Raw genomic sequence first — 15,027 nt, 5'->3', positions numbered from 1 at the left:
CTAATCGTTAATATCATGTTTCCATTGACCTAAAATGGAACATCATCATAACTAACAGAAATAAATACTTGAAAAAAAATTCTGAATCAAACTAATCCAGATAATGAGTTTTATTGAATTGAATTTCGAAAATAACTTAAGTTTTCTGTAACAATTATAGAAACCGCAACATACTGGCTGTAGTGATTTTCTTTTAATATTGTCAGAAGAAAATTGATAACATAGACCACAATACACCCAACTAAACATCAGTTGGAGGATTTATTAAAGTTTTTTTTTTTAAATATATATTTGCAATATTGTTTTGCTATTTTTTAATCTTTGTTAGTACCCTGTTAAATTAGTAAGTAACAATGAACCTTTGAGTTTCTATGGCATGTGAAGATATGCAGTAATAATATTCCACCATTGGCTAAACATTTCATAGCATATTTAATTTGATTTCTAGTTATGCCAGCCTTCCAAAGATTTTTGAGAAAATTTCATTGACATGATAATTTGTTGGAAATTTGTATTTGTTTCTTTCATCTTATCCTGATAGGTATAATATGTTTGTTGGGTGTAGAAACATGCCTGACTAGTCTGGAATTTTACCATAAATGGAAATGCTCACATTGCTTAGTTTGGAAAGGTACCACTGTTGGTTTCTTATGTTGAAGTTGCTTAGTTTGGACCTGAAAGGTTGCAGTTTTGATTCATCGCTTCACAGAAAATATTTCTGGCCTGTTTACATAGCTGTGAGCAAATTGGAGCTGACTTTTCTTGTGCTTTTGGGTCGGTGGTGGTGTACGTCTTGGAGTTCAGGAAGAGAGGCCTTCGACTTTTTGTACGTGCTTAGCTGTGGAAAGTGAAACCTCTAAAGTGGCAAGCCTAGCTGCAGGCCTTATGTAGGGAGTCAAGGGTTTTTGACCACTTGCCATCCCAGGAATTTGGTGCAAAGTGTTGATAGATTCCTCTTTCCTCCATTTCCATGTGGTCGAGCCAATCTTCCGTCAACTTTAAACTTTGAATAACTACAATCGCAATCCTTGTGTACTCTTTCCCTTGTTCGTGCAAGACAGTTTTTTTTTATTTTTGTTAACTTTTACAATTACAATTTTCTTGACTTATACATTTCTATCATACAATGAAAAGTCACCACTAAAAGCCCAGATGTTTCAGGTGTTCGATTACTTGATGCAAATAATAATAAAAACCCTAATCAGTTGTTCACATGTACCTGAGACCCAACCTGATTTGGGTGTGCTCTTCATACTTGTATTCATGGAACTGAAATTATTTTGACATTGGAGTAATTTTTGAAATTAATATTTATTGTTGAGCAAGCGATCAAATGGGATTCAATCTTAGTCCAAAATGGAAATCTATCTGGCATATTTTCAGACAAAATTTCCACCAATTATGAGATGATTGAAATGTTATGGTTTAGGTTTGTTTCCATGCTTTGAACTGGGAAGATTGCAAATATGATTATAACCATTTTGACAATAATTTTTGTCAAAGATTTGCTTTAGAATGTTTGAGTTTTCTCTCTCATACAATCTTTATTGTTGTATGCTTTTCCATTTAACAGTCTGGTTTATATTCTGTAATTTTTAGATTGTAGCTTTCTTGGGAGAAATAAAAGCTAGGAAATTGTCCTGCAGCCTAGTATTGCACAACTCTTTGAAACACTAATGAACTGTGCAAAGGTTTCATACCCCTTAAACTTTTCTTAAGTTACTCTACAACCACAATGTACTTTCAGTGTACTTTGTTGGTATTTAATGTGATTAATCCTCAAGTAGTCCATAATTGCTACGTGAAAGGAAAATGATACATTGTGGCCTGCAGTTCTGCAGTAGTCTTTTCAGTTTCAACCTGAGCTGTGCTGCATTTATACTAAGCTTAAATTACACACAGGTGGACTCTTCTGAAGGCAAGCAGTTGAAGTCGGTTTTATTTAAGAGTATTAGAGTAAAAGGGGCTAAATACAAAGGCATTTCTATTTAATTCTTTTAGATATTTTTGTAAAAATAATTTGGAAACCATATATCATTTTACTGTCATGCTACGATTATGTGCTACTTTTTGCTGGTCACGTTTGAGCCCCCTGAAAAACATTTGTGGCTGAAATGTGAAAAGATTTGAAAAAGTGAATATCTCAGTACATTAGCAAAGTGCTTGCAAGACCACGCAGCAGGCATCCGCCTTCTCGGTGCAAATTAAACAATCATGCCCAGCCCTGCTGCACGCCTCCCATGTGATTTGTTGCCACCTACATTTATTAACTGCGACTAAAAAAAAAACACAAAAAACAACAAAACCAGGCTTTCAATTCACATCATTTCATTCCCAACCACAGCTTCTTTTCCCCTTCGTCTTCGTCTGCCGACTGTGTTTGAACAACTGGATTTCATCAGCAGCATGTGGTCAGTCTGCCAGCAGCCTCCGACAAGATGCTTCACTAAATGTCAGTGCAGCAGGCTCAGCGCTGGCTGTGACACGCTGATCTAGACAAACACTCTTATCTGCACACATCCTCTTTCAATCATTGTCTAAAGTGTTTTGTTTTCTTCAACAGGCATAAAATGTGTTGTGTTTTTATGAGGTATTAGTTCATCATCTGACAGGACACTTTTTGGCTGTAATCAAACCTTAAATTCCAGACGTCCTCCAAGTGCTGACAGTATATTCGGACAGATTTTTATTTATAATTCATCAGCGCTTGTTTGAGAAAAGCCTTAAAAGCTCTTCATCATCTCTGTTCTTCTTGGAATTGGAGTGGTAGACTTTAAGGTGAATGCAAAGGAGATTCATATGGGTGAACTGCGGCTTAGAACAATCTGACAATCTGCGAGACAGCTCTGCAAAATCCCCACCTGTGCAAAACAAGAGAATTCACCAGGGGAATGAGTGTGACTTGTAATGAAAATATTTCCAGAGCAGGTAAGCCATAAAATTGCAGTTTCCGGTGTTGAAGTATTTGTTCCGCAGTTTGCAGGTGGAATTTACATACATTAAGTCTGGAAAACAAGTGAGAATCGCGGTTGACAGTGGCATAAAAACCCATTCGCTCTCCCTTGCTTTGCCTTCCCTCCTCCTCTTTTTCTCTCTCCATCACGCAGACAGCTCCGCTTGTTCGTGGTTGCTCATGTGTGGCAGCAGAGCTGGATGGAAAACATATTGCTCCATCAATCACATCCCATTCTTCCTCAGCTGCACACTCAGCTGCAAGACTGTCTGAGGCTGTGAGGCCACACAGAACTGTGCAAAGATGATAAACATTCATTCAAACGCATCGCAGATACGACTCTATCAAAAAACTGCGTGCACGCCGGTGACCTGATCTCTTTCAAATGATTTCACCCCCCCTCTTTCTCTCCCCATGTGTGCCAGTCCCTAGGTTGACGGAATCTTAATGCACAGCGTGTTGAGTGTCTTCTGTGTTCAAAGAAAACCTTCTCCCCCGTGTAATGCTGGTGGATCAAATGGAAACACAGAGCAAGAAGAAGGAGGAAGATGTCGACTTTTATCAACGTCTGGTTAATGTATTCAGGAATTTCTGTCTTTCAAGTCTTTGTTTCAGCACACAAAAGAGTAAAGCACACAGAACACTACAATGCCCACACCAGCAGAGCAAACTGAGTGAGCAAAATTCTCTCTCCCCCTTTTTCTTTTCTGGGGTATGGTTTTAGCCCCCGGGCAGCGCATATGTCACCTATTTGTACTCCAGTCAGTTAGAAGTCGGCACTGAGCGTGAACAGAGGGGCACTTACTCGTTTTTCTCCATAGCCAGGACCAGCTGCTCTCCTTCCACCACCACCGAGAGCTTCAGCGACACAGGGTGACTCTAAAGAGACAACACAAATGAGAAGTGATGTGCGAATTAGCCTGAAATCTGATAACCAAGGATGCTGAATGAAAAACAAAGCCCAGTTTTAATTTTTGTATAAAGTATTTTTTTTTTCCAAGGAAAACCTATTTTCAAAGTAACATACAAGATAAGTGTATTTTCATAATAAAAGATAGCTAATGCAAAGCATGTAGTACCTTGGAGAAGCATTAGAAGAATTTTAGTTTTGATGTTTTGTCACATTACAACCACAAACATTACAGTAATTTAAAGGGGCACTTTATGATATTCCAAAATCAATTACTGTCTAATAGCAAAGTGGAGAAAACAAAAGTATTGAAATAAAAGTCTAACATCTGTGATATGAATTTGTATTCAGCCCCTCTGAGTCAATATCTTGCAACAATCATCTTTTGCTGCAATTACCGTTGCAACTGTTTGGGGACGTGTCTCTATTGGCTTTGCACATCAGTAGACAGAAATGTTTGCCTATTCCTTTTAAAATAGCTCAACAATAGATGTGCTAGAGAAAATCTGTGAATATCCATTTTCAAGCACTGCAGAATATTATTCATTCTTCTTAAATTTAGGTCTAAGCTATTCTAACGCCTGAATATGCTTTGATGTAGACCGTACTATTGAAGCTCTGGCTGAATGTTTCATATTCTCCTGCTGGGAGGGAAACCTTCTTCCCAAGACTTCTACAGTCTGCAATTGTTCTCCAAGGTTTGCCATGTATGCAGTGCCATCCATCTTCCCACAGTCTATGACCAGCTTTGCTGTTCCTGCTAAGGAAAACACTCCCACAGCATTACGTTGCCACCACCGCATTTCACCGTTGAGATGGTCTGTTTTGGCTTATTAGTTTCCTAATGACATTTGGTATGTAAATGAAAAAGTTAAAATTTGGTCTCATCTGACAAATGGATTTTGTTCCACATGTCTGATCCTACATGGCTTACGCCAAACATGACTTCTTATGGCGTTCTTTGAACAATTCAGCAATTTGGCAACAGCTGATTGAGCCACGCCATTTCCATTTTTAAACTGAACAGTGCTCTGCGAGATGCTCAGGGATACTGATTTATGGCCTAACCCTGCTTTATACATCTCCACAATTTTATCCCTGACCTGTTTGCTGTGTTCCTTCATCTTCATAATGCTGATTGCTCGCTAATGTTCTCTAATAATCCTCTGAAGGCTTCACAGAACAGCTGGATTTATGCTAGATTGATTTACACACAAAGGGACTCTTAATCAACAGGATGACTTCTAAAAGAAGTTGGCTGTGTTGGGTGTAATTTAAGGATTTTAAAAAAGAGAATAAAGGGGGAAAAGTACTTATGTATGCATGGAAACACAATTTGTATAATTTTCCTTTCACTTAACAAGTAAGCTCTATCTTTTATTGCTATAACTACAAGATTCTCTTAAAGCACAGTTAAGTTTGTGGCTGCACAATGACAAAATGGGACTTAACAATAGAACCTTTGCAACGGACAATAAAACCCATTAAAATTACAAATAAAAGCAGGCTACATGAAAAACAGAATTACAGCTATGTTTGGTCTGTCAGCAAGTAGGCACAGAAAAATCTGCAAAAAGGTGAAACCAGAAACGCTGATCCACAAGTATTTACAAGGAACCATAAAGTGGAGAATACTACTTTTCACCAAAAGCAGAATTTAAACCAGTCAGTAGATCAGCCTGCCCACATCTGGCAGACTGACATAAACTGTACCAGATGTACATCAGTACATCACTATAGGAAGTTATGATCTACAGTGTCAAATACTTTCAAAAAGACAAATAAGGGTAAAGCTGAAAAGTTCTTTTCAAGCAAGGCTTCCATAAAGTCATCTAAAATTTTGTTGGAAGCAGTCAGTGCTTTGCCAGTGAATGAATAACCATTTCCCCAGTTTCTATGAAATTGTACGTTACCGTGATTTAAAATTACCAGAATAAATCAAACTAGTGCTGTGTGAGGCAGTAATGTCAATGTTTAAGCCCTTTTCTGTGGGAGTCAACTCCTTCAGTTATGCTAGAGCTTTGAGTGTGCCACCCAGCGCAGGGAGAGTATTTTCAAGATGAGCACTTTCAGTAGATGAAAATCGTTATGAAGACACTTTGTCTCTGAGAACAAGGCTGAGAGGATTAGCTTTGTGGTTCTATTCTGTTTGACATTAATCCTGCAGAAAGCAGCAAGTACTCAAATGCCCTAAGTCACTCCGATACACTGACCATCTCTTTTAGAGTCAGATGAAGCGGTTTTGCGTCATTTATATCGCTTCTGTCAGTCACATTTTGTAACAGATGCAAACAAGACCACACAAACATTCAGTTTGGCAAAAAAGAAGAAAATTCTCCTTTCTCTTTCATGTTTCATATTTCCTTTTTTTACACACACACACATATATATGTAGTTCAAACTGGGTCAGCTCCAGCAAAGAACACCGCTCTGGGTTAAGTGATCCATCACCCCTCATGAAGAAGAATGCCGAGTGGATCATAAGAGGATATGGAAGTGGAACACTTATGGGTAAAGGCGGTATCATCGCAAGCCTATTTTCCCTTCTGACAGGTTTCCATATCCGTGATTAGACTCACTGTTAAATCTGTACATGCAGAACCTCTTCTTAACTTCAGAGAAAAAAAGAGAGACTGTGCAATGTCTGGATGGACTATCCTATTATTAGGAATTTCTGTATTTAAATGAGCACTCAGATTCACCTTTGTTTCAAGTACTCTATAATTCACTGATCAGAGATTTTGTTCCGGTTTTTTGGGGTAACATAATCCCAGAGAGACCTCGTCTGTTTGGTTAGGCCAAAACTAATTAATTCACGAATGAATTGATTCAATAACATAAACTGAAATAAATCAGGCTGTTTTCATATTTTCCTGGCAAGTATATTTATTTACACAGGCTGTGATTAAAAACAAACAGCCGGGGAGGACATAATTTAAACATTTCACTAATGATCTAAGGGGTCATATTGTGTACACTTCCTCCTCATGATCCACTGCAGCTGTTTACACACAAAAATAAAGGCTTCAACCTAAAGAAACAGCAGAAAATGTTGCTGCAGGGGTGTACAGTGACATGTTAAAGTAATCATCCCCTCTTGATTTTTTTTTTATTTTGTCACGATTCAACAGTTTTAATTAAAATCAAATGGATTTGATTTTAAGCTTTTAGCTGTGATGCCATTAAATAAAAAGCCTTGTAATGGTTGGAAATCTAGATCAAGCTGAAAAGGACAAAATGAGAATGCTGAAAGATATATCTGGGGAAAAAAATATCTCCCTTGCCCTTCAAAAAATATATAATTTGTACAAGCGTCAAGTACCCAAAAATCAGAAATGTTTTCTGCGTTTCCTCATCTAATCTTTAAACAAACTTGACAAATCCTGACACCATTTGTGGAAGTTTGGTGCTCAGGAGGACTTTTTTCTCATTGTTATTCTAATGACATAAAAGATTTTTTGTTAGTTTTTATGTTTGTTTTCTTTTATTAAGTAGATTTATGTGAAGCACTTAAGAGCAGTCAGTCTCTGGGTGTCTTTACTATGAAGAGCCCACTACCAAATAAACACAAATCTGCCAACATATGGATGGCCCTTGCACAGCCTGCACTGCTAAAATTTCTTCCTCATTCTAATCCTCTGAACTTCAGAAGGTCATCTTCACCAGATCCAAATGGCTCAATTAATTGAGTTGCTGCCATGACAGCTCAATATTAATTATGTGTATTAACAAACAACTGAACAAATTGGCCGGTGAATGTACTTTTATCAGAAAAATACTGAAAGTGTTTCATCCTCTTCAAAACTGAAACTGATAGTGAAGGTGCAGAAACTCCCCACATAATTCAGATTCTTGGAAACTCTCTAGTGCAGACATGATATGCACATCTGCTCTAGAATGTTGGTAGCTTTGTGGTGGGATGACCAGGAAAGCAGCAGAAAAAAAACTATATGGCGAGTGCTATACATAATACTTGTCTTCATGCTAATCTAACTTCAAAGGGCCTGTACTTGTATAGCATTTTATCTAGTTCAGAGGACCATAAGGCACTTCACTCTGTATTCAGTCATTCACCTATTCATGCACACATTCACACACTGATGGTGGCAAGCTGCTACATTGTAGCCACAGCTGTTCGGGGGCAGACTGACAGAAGTGCCGCCAGGCTCTCTGACCACCACCAGTAAGGTGGAAGAAATGTCCTACCACCGTCGCCATTGCCCCAGTAATCTAACTTTAAGATGGGCAATATTGCATAGAAAGACCTTATCTTTATATGATTTGACAACTTTATGAGGCACACCTCAACATTTTTGAATAAACACCAGAGTAAACACTGCAAAAAGGTGAAACAGCGTGTCAAGTCATATAAACTAGAGCAGTGGTTCTCAAACTTTTTTCAGTGATGTACCCCCTTAAAAATATAATTTTAGTCAAGTACCCCCTGACACGGGCAAAACATTTTTGGAATAAAAAAAGAGGTACAGTGCTGTAAATACCCTGTAAATACTGAATATGAAATTCAGTGCATGAACACACATTTATATTTTATCGAACTTTTTACAAAATAATTTTTCCCAAGACTTATTATGAGGAGCCTACTGATTTTTTAAAGATATTTTGAAAAGCTTCACGTACCCCCTGCAGTACCTCCACGTACCCCCAGGGGTACGCGTACCCCCATTTGAGAACCACTGAACTAGAGTATACAAAATGCTTTTTCAGCTTCCAATATCTACCTGTGATGTGAGCTTGCTGACTGGTTTCCATTCTTGTCCAACGAGTTGAAGAGGCACCGTTGTCTCAGAATGTTTCGATTCTGTTTCAACAACCACACCCAAAAGATTCCCTGTAAAAGACATAGAAGAAAAAAACATGAATGTTTCAGATTTCTCTTTAAAATCCTTTGACATTTGCAAATCTGTGTCCATAAATGGTTGAACACCAGCAACATATACAGTATATTTTTCCAAAGAAATTCCACTTCTTATTAAGCCCACGCCTTGTGTTCATTAATAACATCAGTGAAAACCCTGACAGTAAAACAGCTTGCTAATCAAATGTGTCACTTAAACAGAATTATGGTCTTTAAATGTGTCACGGCTTTTGTGTTTCCCTGCCTACAAATAATGCCTTCTGCATGCATTTGTTGGTCATGGCAACGATTATCAACACTGACATGCTGGACATATGTCCACCTCCTTTTAAGAGGCTATCAGTGTAATGATGCCTGTCTACTGTGTCATGCAGACATGAGCACAATTCCACTAAATAGCACCCTGCCACATAGTGCAATGAGAGCCGCTGGCCTGTGTTAGAACCTTAACCACCCCCTTTTGTCACTCGTGTTGCATAAATCTCCACATCTGAGAAATGCAGAGGTTCATGATTATGCTGCTGTGATATCTCCAAGCATGAGAGTTGTGTCAATGATAATTTAGTGGGATTTCACCTACAGAAACTTGCAAATGTATGCAAACTCCTCAAACTTTTTAATGTTTTGTCAAGTTCTCAGAATGTTTCTAACAGACTGTACATCTAGATCCTGAAATATTTGCCACATAAAAATGCTTTGATCTAAGATACTCTGTTGCAGTTTTAGGTGTATGTTTTGTGTAATTGTCTTGTTAAATCTCTGCTCAAGTCTCTTCCAGCATTGTTTTGCATTTTGTTTCATGAATCCCCACTTCCTCAGCTTCCTTATCCATCAGGAAGCAAAGCATCCTCACAGCAGAATGCCACCAGCACCATAACTCTATGCAGGAATTTTGTTTTTTGGTTGATGTGCAGTTTTGGTTTCCAACGTACAAAGAGTTTTACAAGTTGGCTCAATTCACCTTTAGTCTGATCTGAGTACTTTCTTCCACAGGTTTGCCAGGTCCCCTTCCTGGCAAACTACAAATGGGATAGCTTATAGCTTTCTTTCAACAATAGCTTTCTTTTTGTTTCATTCCTGAAGGCCAGGGGTCTCACTTCTAAACATTATCCAGGATCTATTTTAAAAGCCCCAAATGGCACATACCAAAAAGAATAAATAAATAAATCTAGATTAATAAAATCATGTGCAGAAAGCAATTTTTGCTTTATAAAATCACAGCTTCGCCTCATGTTCCACCCTCTACATTTGACCGAATAAAAGATCAAATCCACCCAAAAAGCTGTGTAGCTAGCAAGCCAATGGAGCATTGTTTCACAGGATCCTTCTATTTGCTCTCTCATTGCTCTGAAAAGAGGTGAACAGAGAATAATGCATAATACTTTAAGCTCTGTCATTTTGCTTAAGTGTATGTTTACCCCTTAATCCATTGCTGACATCCCCAAGTGACTAGGAGATTGAGCTGTATGTATTCTCTGGCAGAAGCAAACTTTTACCCAAGAAAGAAGCTGCAACTTTTGTATATTGTAGAAATCATGAGCACACAAAGTATCAAAACTACAGATAGTACACTGCAAACAGGGTTCCTGGAGTAATCAGCTTCCTGCAGCGGGAAGTTATTTTGTTCCAAGGGTGTCTCACTAAAACAGCAGGAGTTGTTAGCAGCATTTGTTTCACTGCAAACATCCTAAATCAAATGTTTGCTTTTAGGGGGATAGGGAGGTGGTTGTTCCCACTGATGTTTCATCATGTATTTCCAAGCAGCAGGGAAACAGATTTATATTGAGAAAGAAGCCAGAAGTTTGACTTGGTGTATAATTCATGCCTAAAAAAAAAAAAAAAAAAAGAAACCTTTTTCCCATTTTAAATTCAAATCAGTTCATATAAACATAAAGTCAACCCATGGTAACAAACTTATAACACATTTTTATTACCAGCAGATTCAGGGTCCCTTGAGGTGCACATTTCTTGTGTCTTCCTTCACATGACTCATTTGCCTAAATTGCTGAGTCTGCTCATAATCCAGAATTATTAACTCAAGTCAGGCACAAAGCTCCCCAGCTGAGCTTTGCTCTGCTTATCCTCAAGGGGAAACCACCACTCTGGAGTTCATCATGGAGACATCCGACTGATAGCAAGGGGTGACCGGCTCAGCAGTCCTCACCCAGCTCTAGCCCGATGATGAAAAGCAGGCTACAGCGTGAACGTTGGCGGCATCACGCAAGCAAAAGCTGGAGCTGTGTTACAGCCTCATTAGTCCCTGAAAAAGCCATGTGAGCGAGGCGGCCATGCTGGGGAGGGGAACATACAGGGAAAATACAGCGAGCTATGGGAAAAGTACTAATGGATAAACAAATTGGAGGTTGAAAATACATGGACAGTTTTGGCAGAAAGGTCAGGTCGGCATTGTGGCTGAGGTGATTTGTTATGCTGAAATGCACCGGTCCCAAAAGGAAGATGATGCAGTGAATAACTATGCACTCATCTCTCTCCCTCCTTCCAAGTAGAAGACAATGGATGGAAACCCACTTATGGGAAAGCCATATACATCGAGGATGATATTCAACCAGCATATACCGTTTTAACCTTTTACTGTAATCTACAAGCAAATACCCAGTTTGTTAATGCATTATGTGACGAAGTTTGATTTCATCATAAATGGAATCATTTTGGTGGAAATAGTCTTCAGGCTGATTTCTTTCCCACCGCCCCAGTGGAGACATTTAGGAAAGGCTGCATTTAAGCAGGTAGTGTTAGCTTGAATGTTATTTGAGCAAGTGTGAATGTTGAGGGAGTGGTAAAAGTGGCACCAGGACCCTACGCCTTATTTATATGTTCAATAAAGAAGAGTGTAAACAGATGTCTTAATAAAGACTCTGTTCATAATCACCTCCCTTTATGCTCCAATGTACAAAGAGAGCTTGTGTACTTTATATTGCTTCAATAAAGTGGTGCTAGGTATGATGACTGGACATCTGTATGTGGATAGAATGTGTGCATGGGGGAAAGAAATGTGAACCAGTGAAATAGATGTGGCTTTCCTCAGGGCAAATATATAAATGTAATATCTATTTTGTTGTGTTATAAACAACTGGCTAATTAGAAATTATGCCATTAAGTATCAACAATATAAAGCCTGGTTCACGCAGCAAGATAATTAGGCAGATTTTTCAGTCAATCTTTCGAAGGAAGCCCCAATTATCACAATGGCTCTAAAGATAATGTTAGGAGATGTTCCTGCTGTAGGTGGAGAGCTAAGAATGATCTAGTCCACTCAGGAGGATGTTGGAGCTGCTGACTTCAAATCGGGGAAATTCAAAATGTTAGAGTGTCGTGGACTGGTATTCTATCATGCGAGGTGTTCCCCCACAGGACAATTGAGCATGCAGCTTGTTGAATGTGACTAGTAGCCAATCAGAAAGCGAGGTGACAGAAGCACAAAGGAAAATCCTAAATACAGATGACAAAACAACTGTCACGATGCACCAGAAGGTTCAATGGATGTTGTATTGTGTTTTCCGAGTTAAAAATAGTTCACCAAGTATCACCATTGCTTCCTCCTCATCAAGTCAAATTTTTCTGTACAGCATATTTCATATGTGCCGTTCAAAGTGCTTTACTTCATAAAAACATCATACATTCACTATTTATGAAAAAAGCAATAAAGGGCGTGCTGTGGTGGCGTAGGGGATAGCGCGACCCACATTTGGAGGCCTCGAGTCCTCGACGCGGCTGTCACGGGTTCGATTCCCGGACCCATCAACTTTTACCGCATGTCTTCCCCCTGTCCTTCCCCCTTTCCTGTCAGCCTATTTTCAAATAAGGGCATTAGAGTCCACAAAAGACCCTCTGGAGGGGAGAAAAAAAAAGAAAAAAGAAATGAATATTTCAATCTGTTAAATGTCATCATCAAAACCATCAAGCAAGAACACATCAAATATGTTGATCAATGTTCTACTCACTACTAATCAAAGGCAGCTCTAAACAGGAGGGTGATGTTTGCTGATGCCAAAGTTCTGAAAGATATTTATTAAGTTCTCTGTTTTGTGTAGACATTATGTTGGTTCACATATGACTTTTTTCATGACTGAATGATTGAGATCAGAATGAACTTACCAGGCATAAAAACATTCCTCTGAATTCAAAATAAATGGAAGTCAAAACCACTTTCCATCAGTACAAGAAACTGTGACTCCTCTGTGATTCCTCAAAAGAAATGTATAAAGAAATGGCAGTTGACTATTGCATGTTATTTTTTTTATCATTATTGTTAAAGCCCCTAAATGAGCGCTTCAAAGAACCAATGAGTTGTCAGTGACATGGCACCAGCAAATGACCGCCCTCGTCTCTTTACAAGTCTCTAGACATTTTGTGTTACGAACCTTTTGCAAATTCAGCTCTGCTCTTTATCACCCAGTCTCGTCAACCGAAACAAATCAACAACTGCTCAGTGTTATTGAACCCCAGAGCAGTCTTTCTTGCATTCAACCATGACTTGACAGGCAACCGAGTAATAATGTATTCATAGTAATCTTTTCTGTTGGAACACAAATGACCTGCTGTTCTTCTCATCTCCAAACTTGATGAGGCCTTGCCCCCCACCGACATGCGGCACCTCCCAGAGATGGGATGCACACATCAATAAGGAGCACCCCAAACTATATTCACTCCTGGCCTGATGCACACAAGGACATATTTCAAAGTCACTCTGACAACAAATCAATATCAGATTTAAAATGAGAATTTACCTTTTTAAGATGAAGGATACTATTTGACATGCAAAATTCCCTTCAAGGCACAAAACTGAATTAATGGACTGTCAGCACCCAACAGTTCAACAAGTCACTAATAGACAAGTCTTAGTAGAGTCCGAAGGGTTATTTTCTTGCAACTCAAGTTGAGGCTTCAAAGTCAAGCTACTATCTCTTATTTCAGTTCAAATGACAATGAGATTAAACATTTCTTCCATTTTAATATAACCACACAATAAGAACAGATTAGGCTTGAACAAAAGATTTGTCAGTGAGTAAAGACTTCATTATATGTACAACTTGAAGCAATTTAGGAACTAAGATGCATACAGACATACATGTGGAATAAATCAAGGTCGAAAGACAAATTAAATTTGTCTGGCTTTAACATAAAGAAGGGTTTTTAAAAAAGCGCATCAATAACTCTTCCATATGGAAAAAATGTTCTTTATAAAGAAGATCTGATAAAATGATCATTTTTTTCTGCATCAAAAGAATGTGTCTGCAGTCTTTAATCAGAGTGCTGACCGGTTTTGGGATGTGATCCAGTACAGCTTCTAAGCCAAAATTTGCTTTGGACATCAACACATGCAGGGGGGAAAAACTCGGCCAATGTTTATAGCTATTGTTCATATATTAATGGCAGATTGACGGGCATATCACGAACTCAATTTATCCCCAGTCGCAGCAGGCAAATGATTCTAATTCAAACAGATTGATGATTGAGAACAGAATGATGAATTAAGCCATGAAAAGAACCATCAAGCAGACATTGCTTAGTAAATGACCTTGGAGAAAAGAACACAAAAGACTTTTGCCTTTTTAAATTTATATTCCATCTCTTTTCCAATTCCCCATTAGCCTGTAAACAATTCAGTTACAGTCACTATTGGTTTCTGTGATGAATTATTGAATTTTAATTGAGTTAAAATGCCAATAAAGCAATAATAACTCAAGAAAAGCCAGCAAACTCTTAAGTTTATTATCCAATGTCATATTTAATGCCATATTTAGGATAGTAACGATCAACATCAGGGAAAAGGTAAAACTGTACCTGCTGACTGATGATTTTGGTGGTGGCATTTGACAAAATGTAATGTTTTTTGCATGTTTCATAATTGGTGAATGTATGATGCTTATATGATGTAAAGCACTTTGTACTGCCTTGTTACTGAAAATGTGTTTTACAGATAAACTTGACTGTGTATGGACTTGTTGGTTCTGGTTTATATGCCAAGAAAACTCTGACACACATGGGAATCATTATACAAGCTTCCTAAGAGTTGCATTATGAAGCACAGAAATGCAGATGTGACATCATGGCGCAAGGAACCATTCATGCTGTTACCATGGCTTGTTAGATTAAATCTAATATGGTAGCAGTATGCCCAAAGCGATGAGAGATATAAGTGGTCGTATTTATAGGATGCTGATACTTTGGGTTCTTATTTAGGGTTGTAATTAAATCAGTTATTGCTGTGGTCCCTCTACTGGTAAATATCTCTTTTGTGCCACTAAATACCACCATTAATTATTC

At 38.3% G+C, this 15,027-nt stretch overlaps 1 protein-coding gene across 2 annotated transcripts in view; it reads right to left on the bottom strand.

Annotated features, from left to right (window-relative positions):
- The window catches only part of adam12a (ADAM metallopeptidase domain 12a), a 103,503-nt gene that overhangs the window by 76,051 nt on the left and 12,425 nt on the right, over positions 1–15,027 (bottom strand). For both annotated transcript variants that reach the window (XM_028029508.1, XM_028029510.1), the window contains exons 2-3: positions 8,603–8,712; positions 3,759–3,832 (exon numbers count right to left, since the gene is read on the bottom strand). In XM_028029508.1, coding sequence (XP_027885309.1) covers positions 3,759–3,832; positions 8,603–8,712 — 184 coding nt within the window. The remainder of the gene's footprint in view (positions 1–3,758; positions 3,833–8,602; positions 8,713–15,027) is intronic.

The sequence above is a fragment of the Xiphophorus couchianus genome, chromosome 10, assembly GCF_001444195.1.
Source record: "Xiphophorus couchianus chromosome 10, X_couchianus-1.0, whole genome shotgun sequence".
In the NCBI taxonomy this organism is placed as follows: domain Eukaryota; kingdom Metazoa; phylum Chordata; class Actinopteri; order Cyprinodontiformes; family Poeciliidae; genus Xiphophorus; species Xiphophorus couchianus.
The sequence above is the reverse complement of the archived record's forward strand: the minus strand, read 5'-3'. Positions and strand labels throughout refer to the sequence as shown.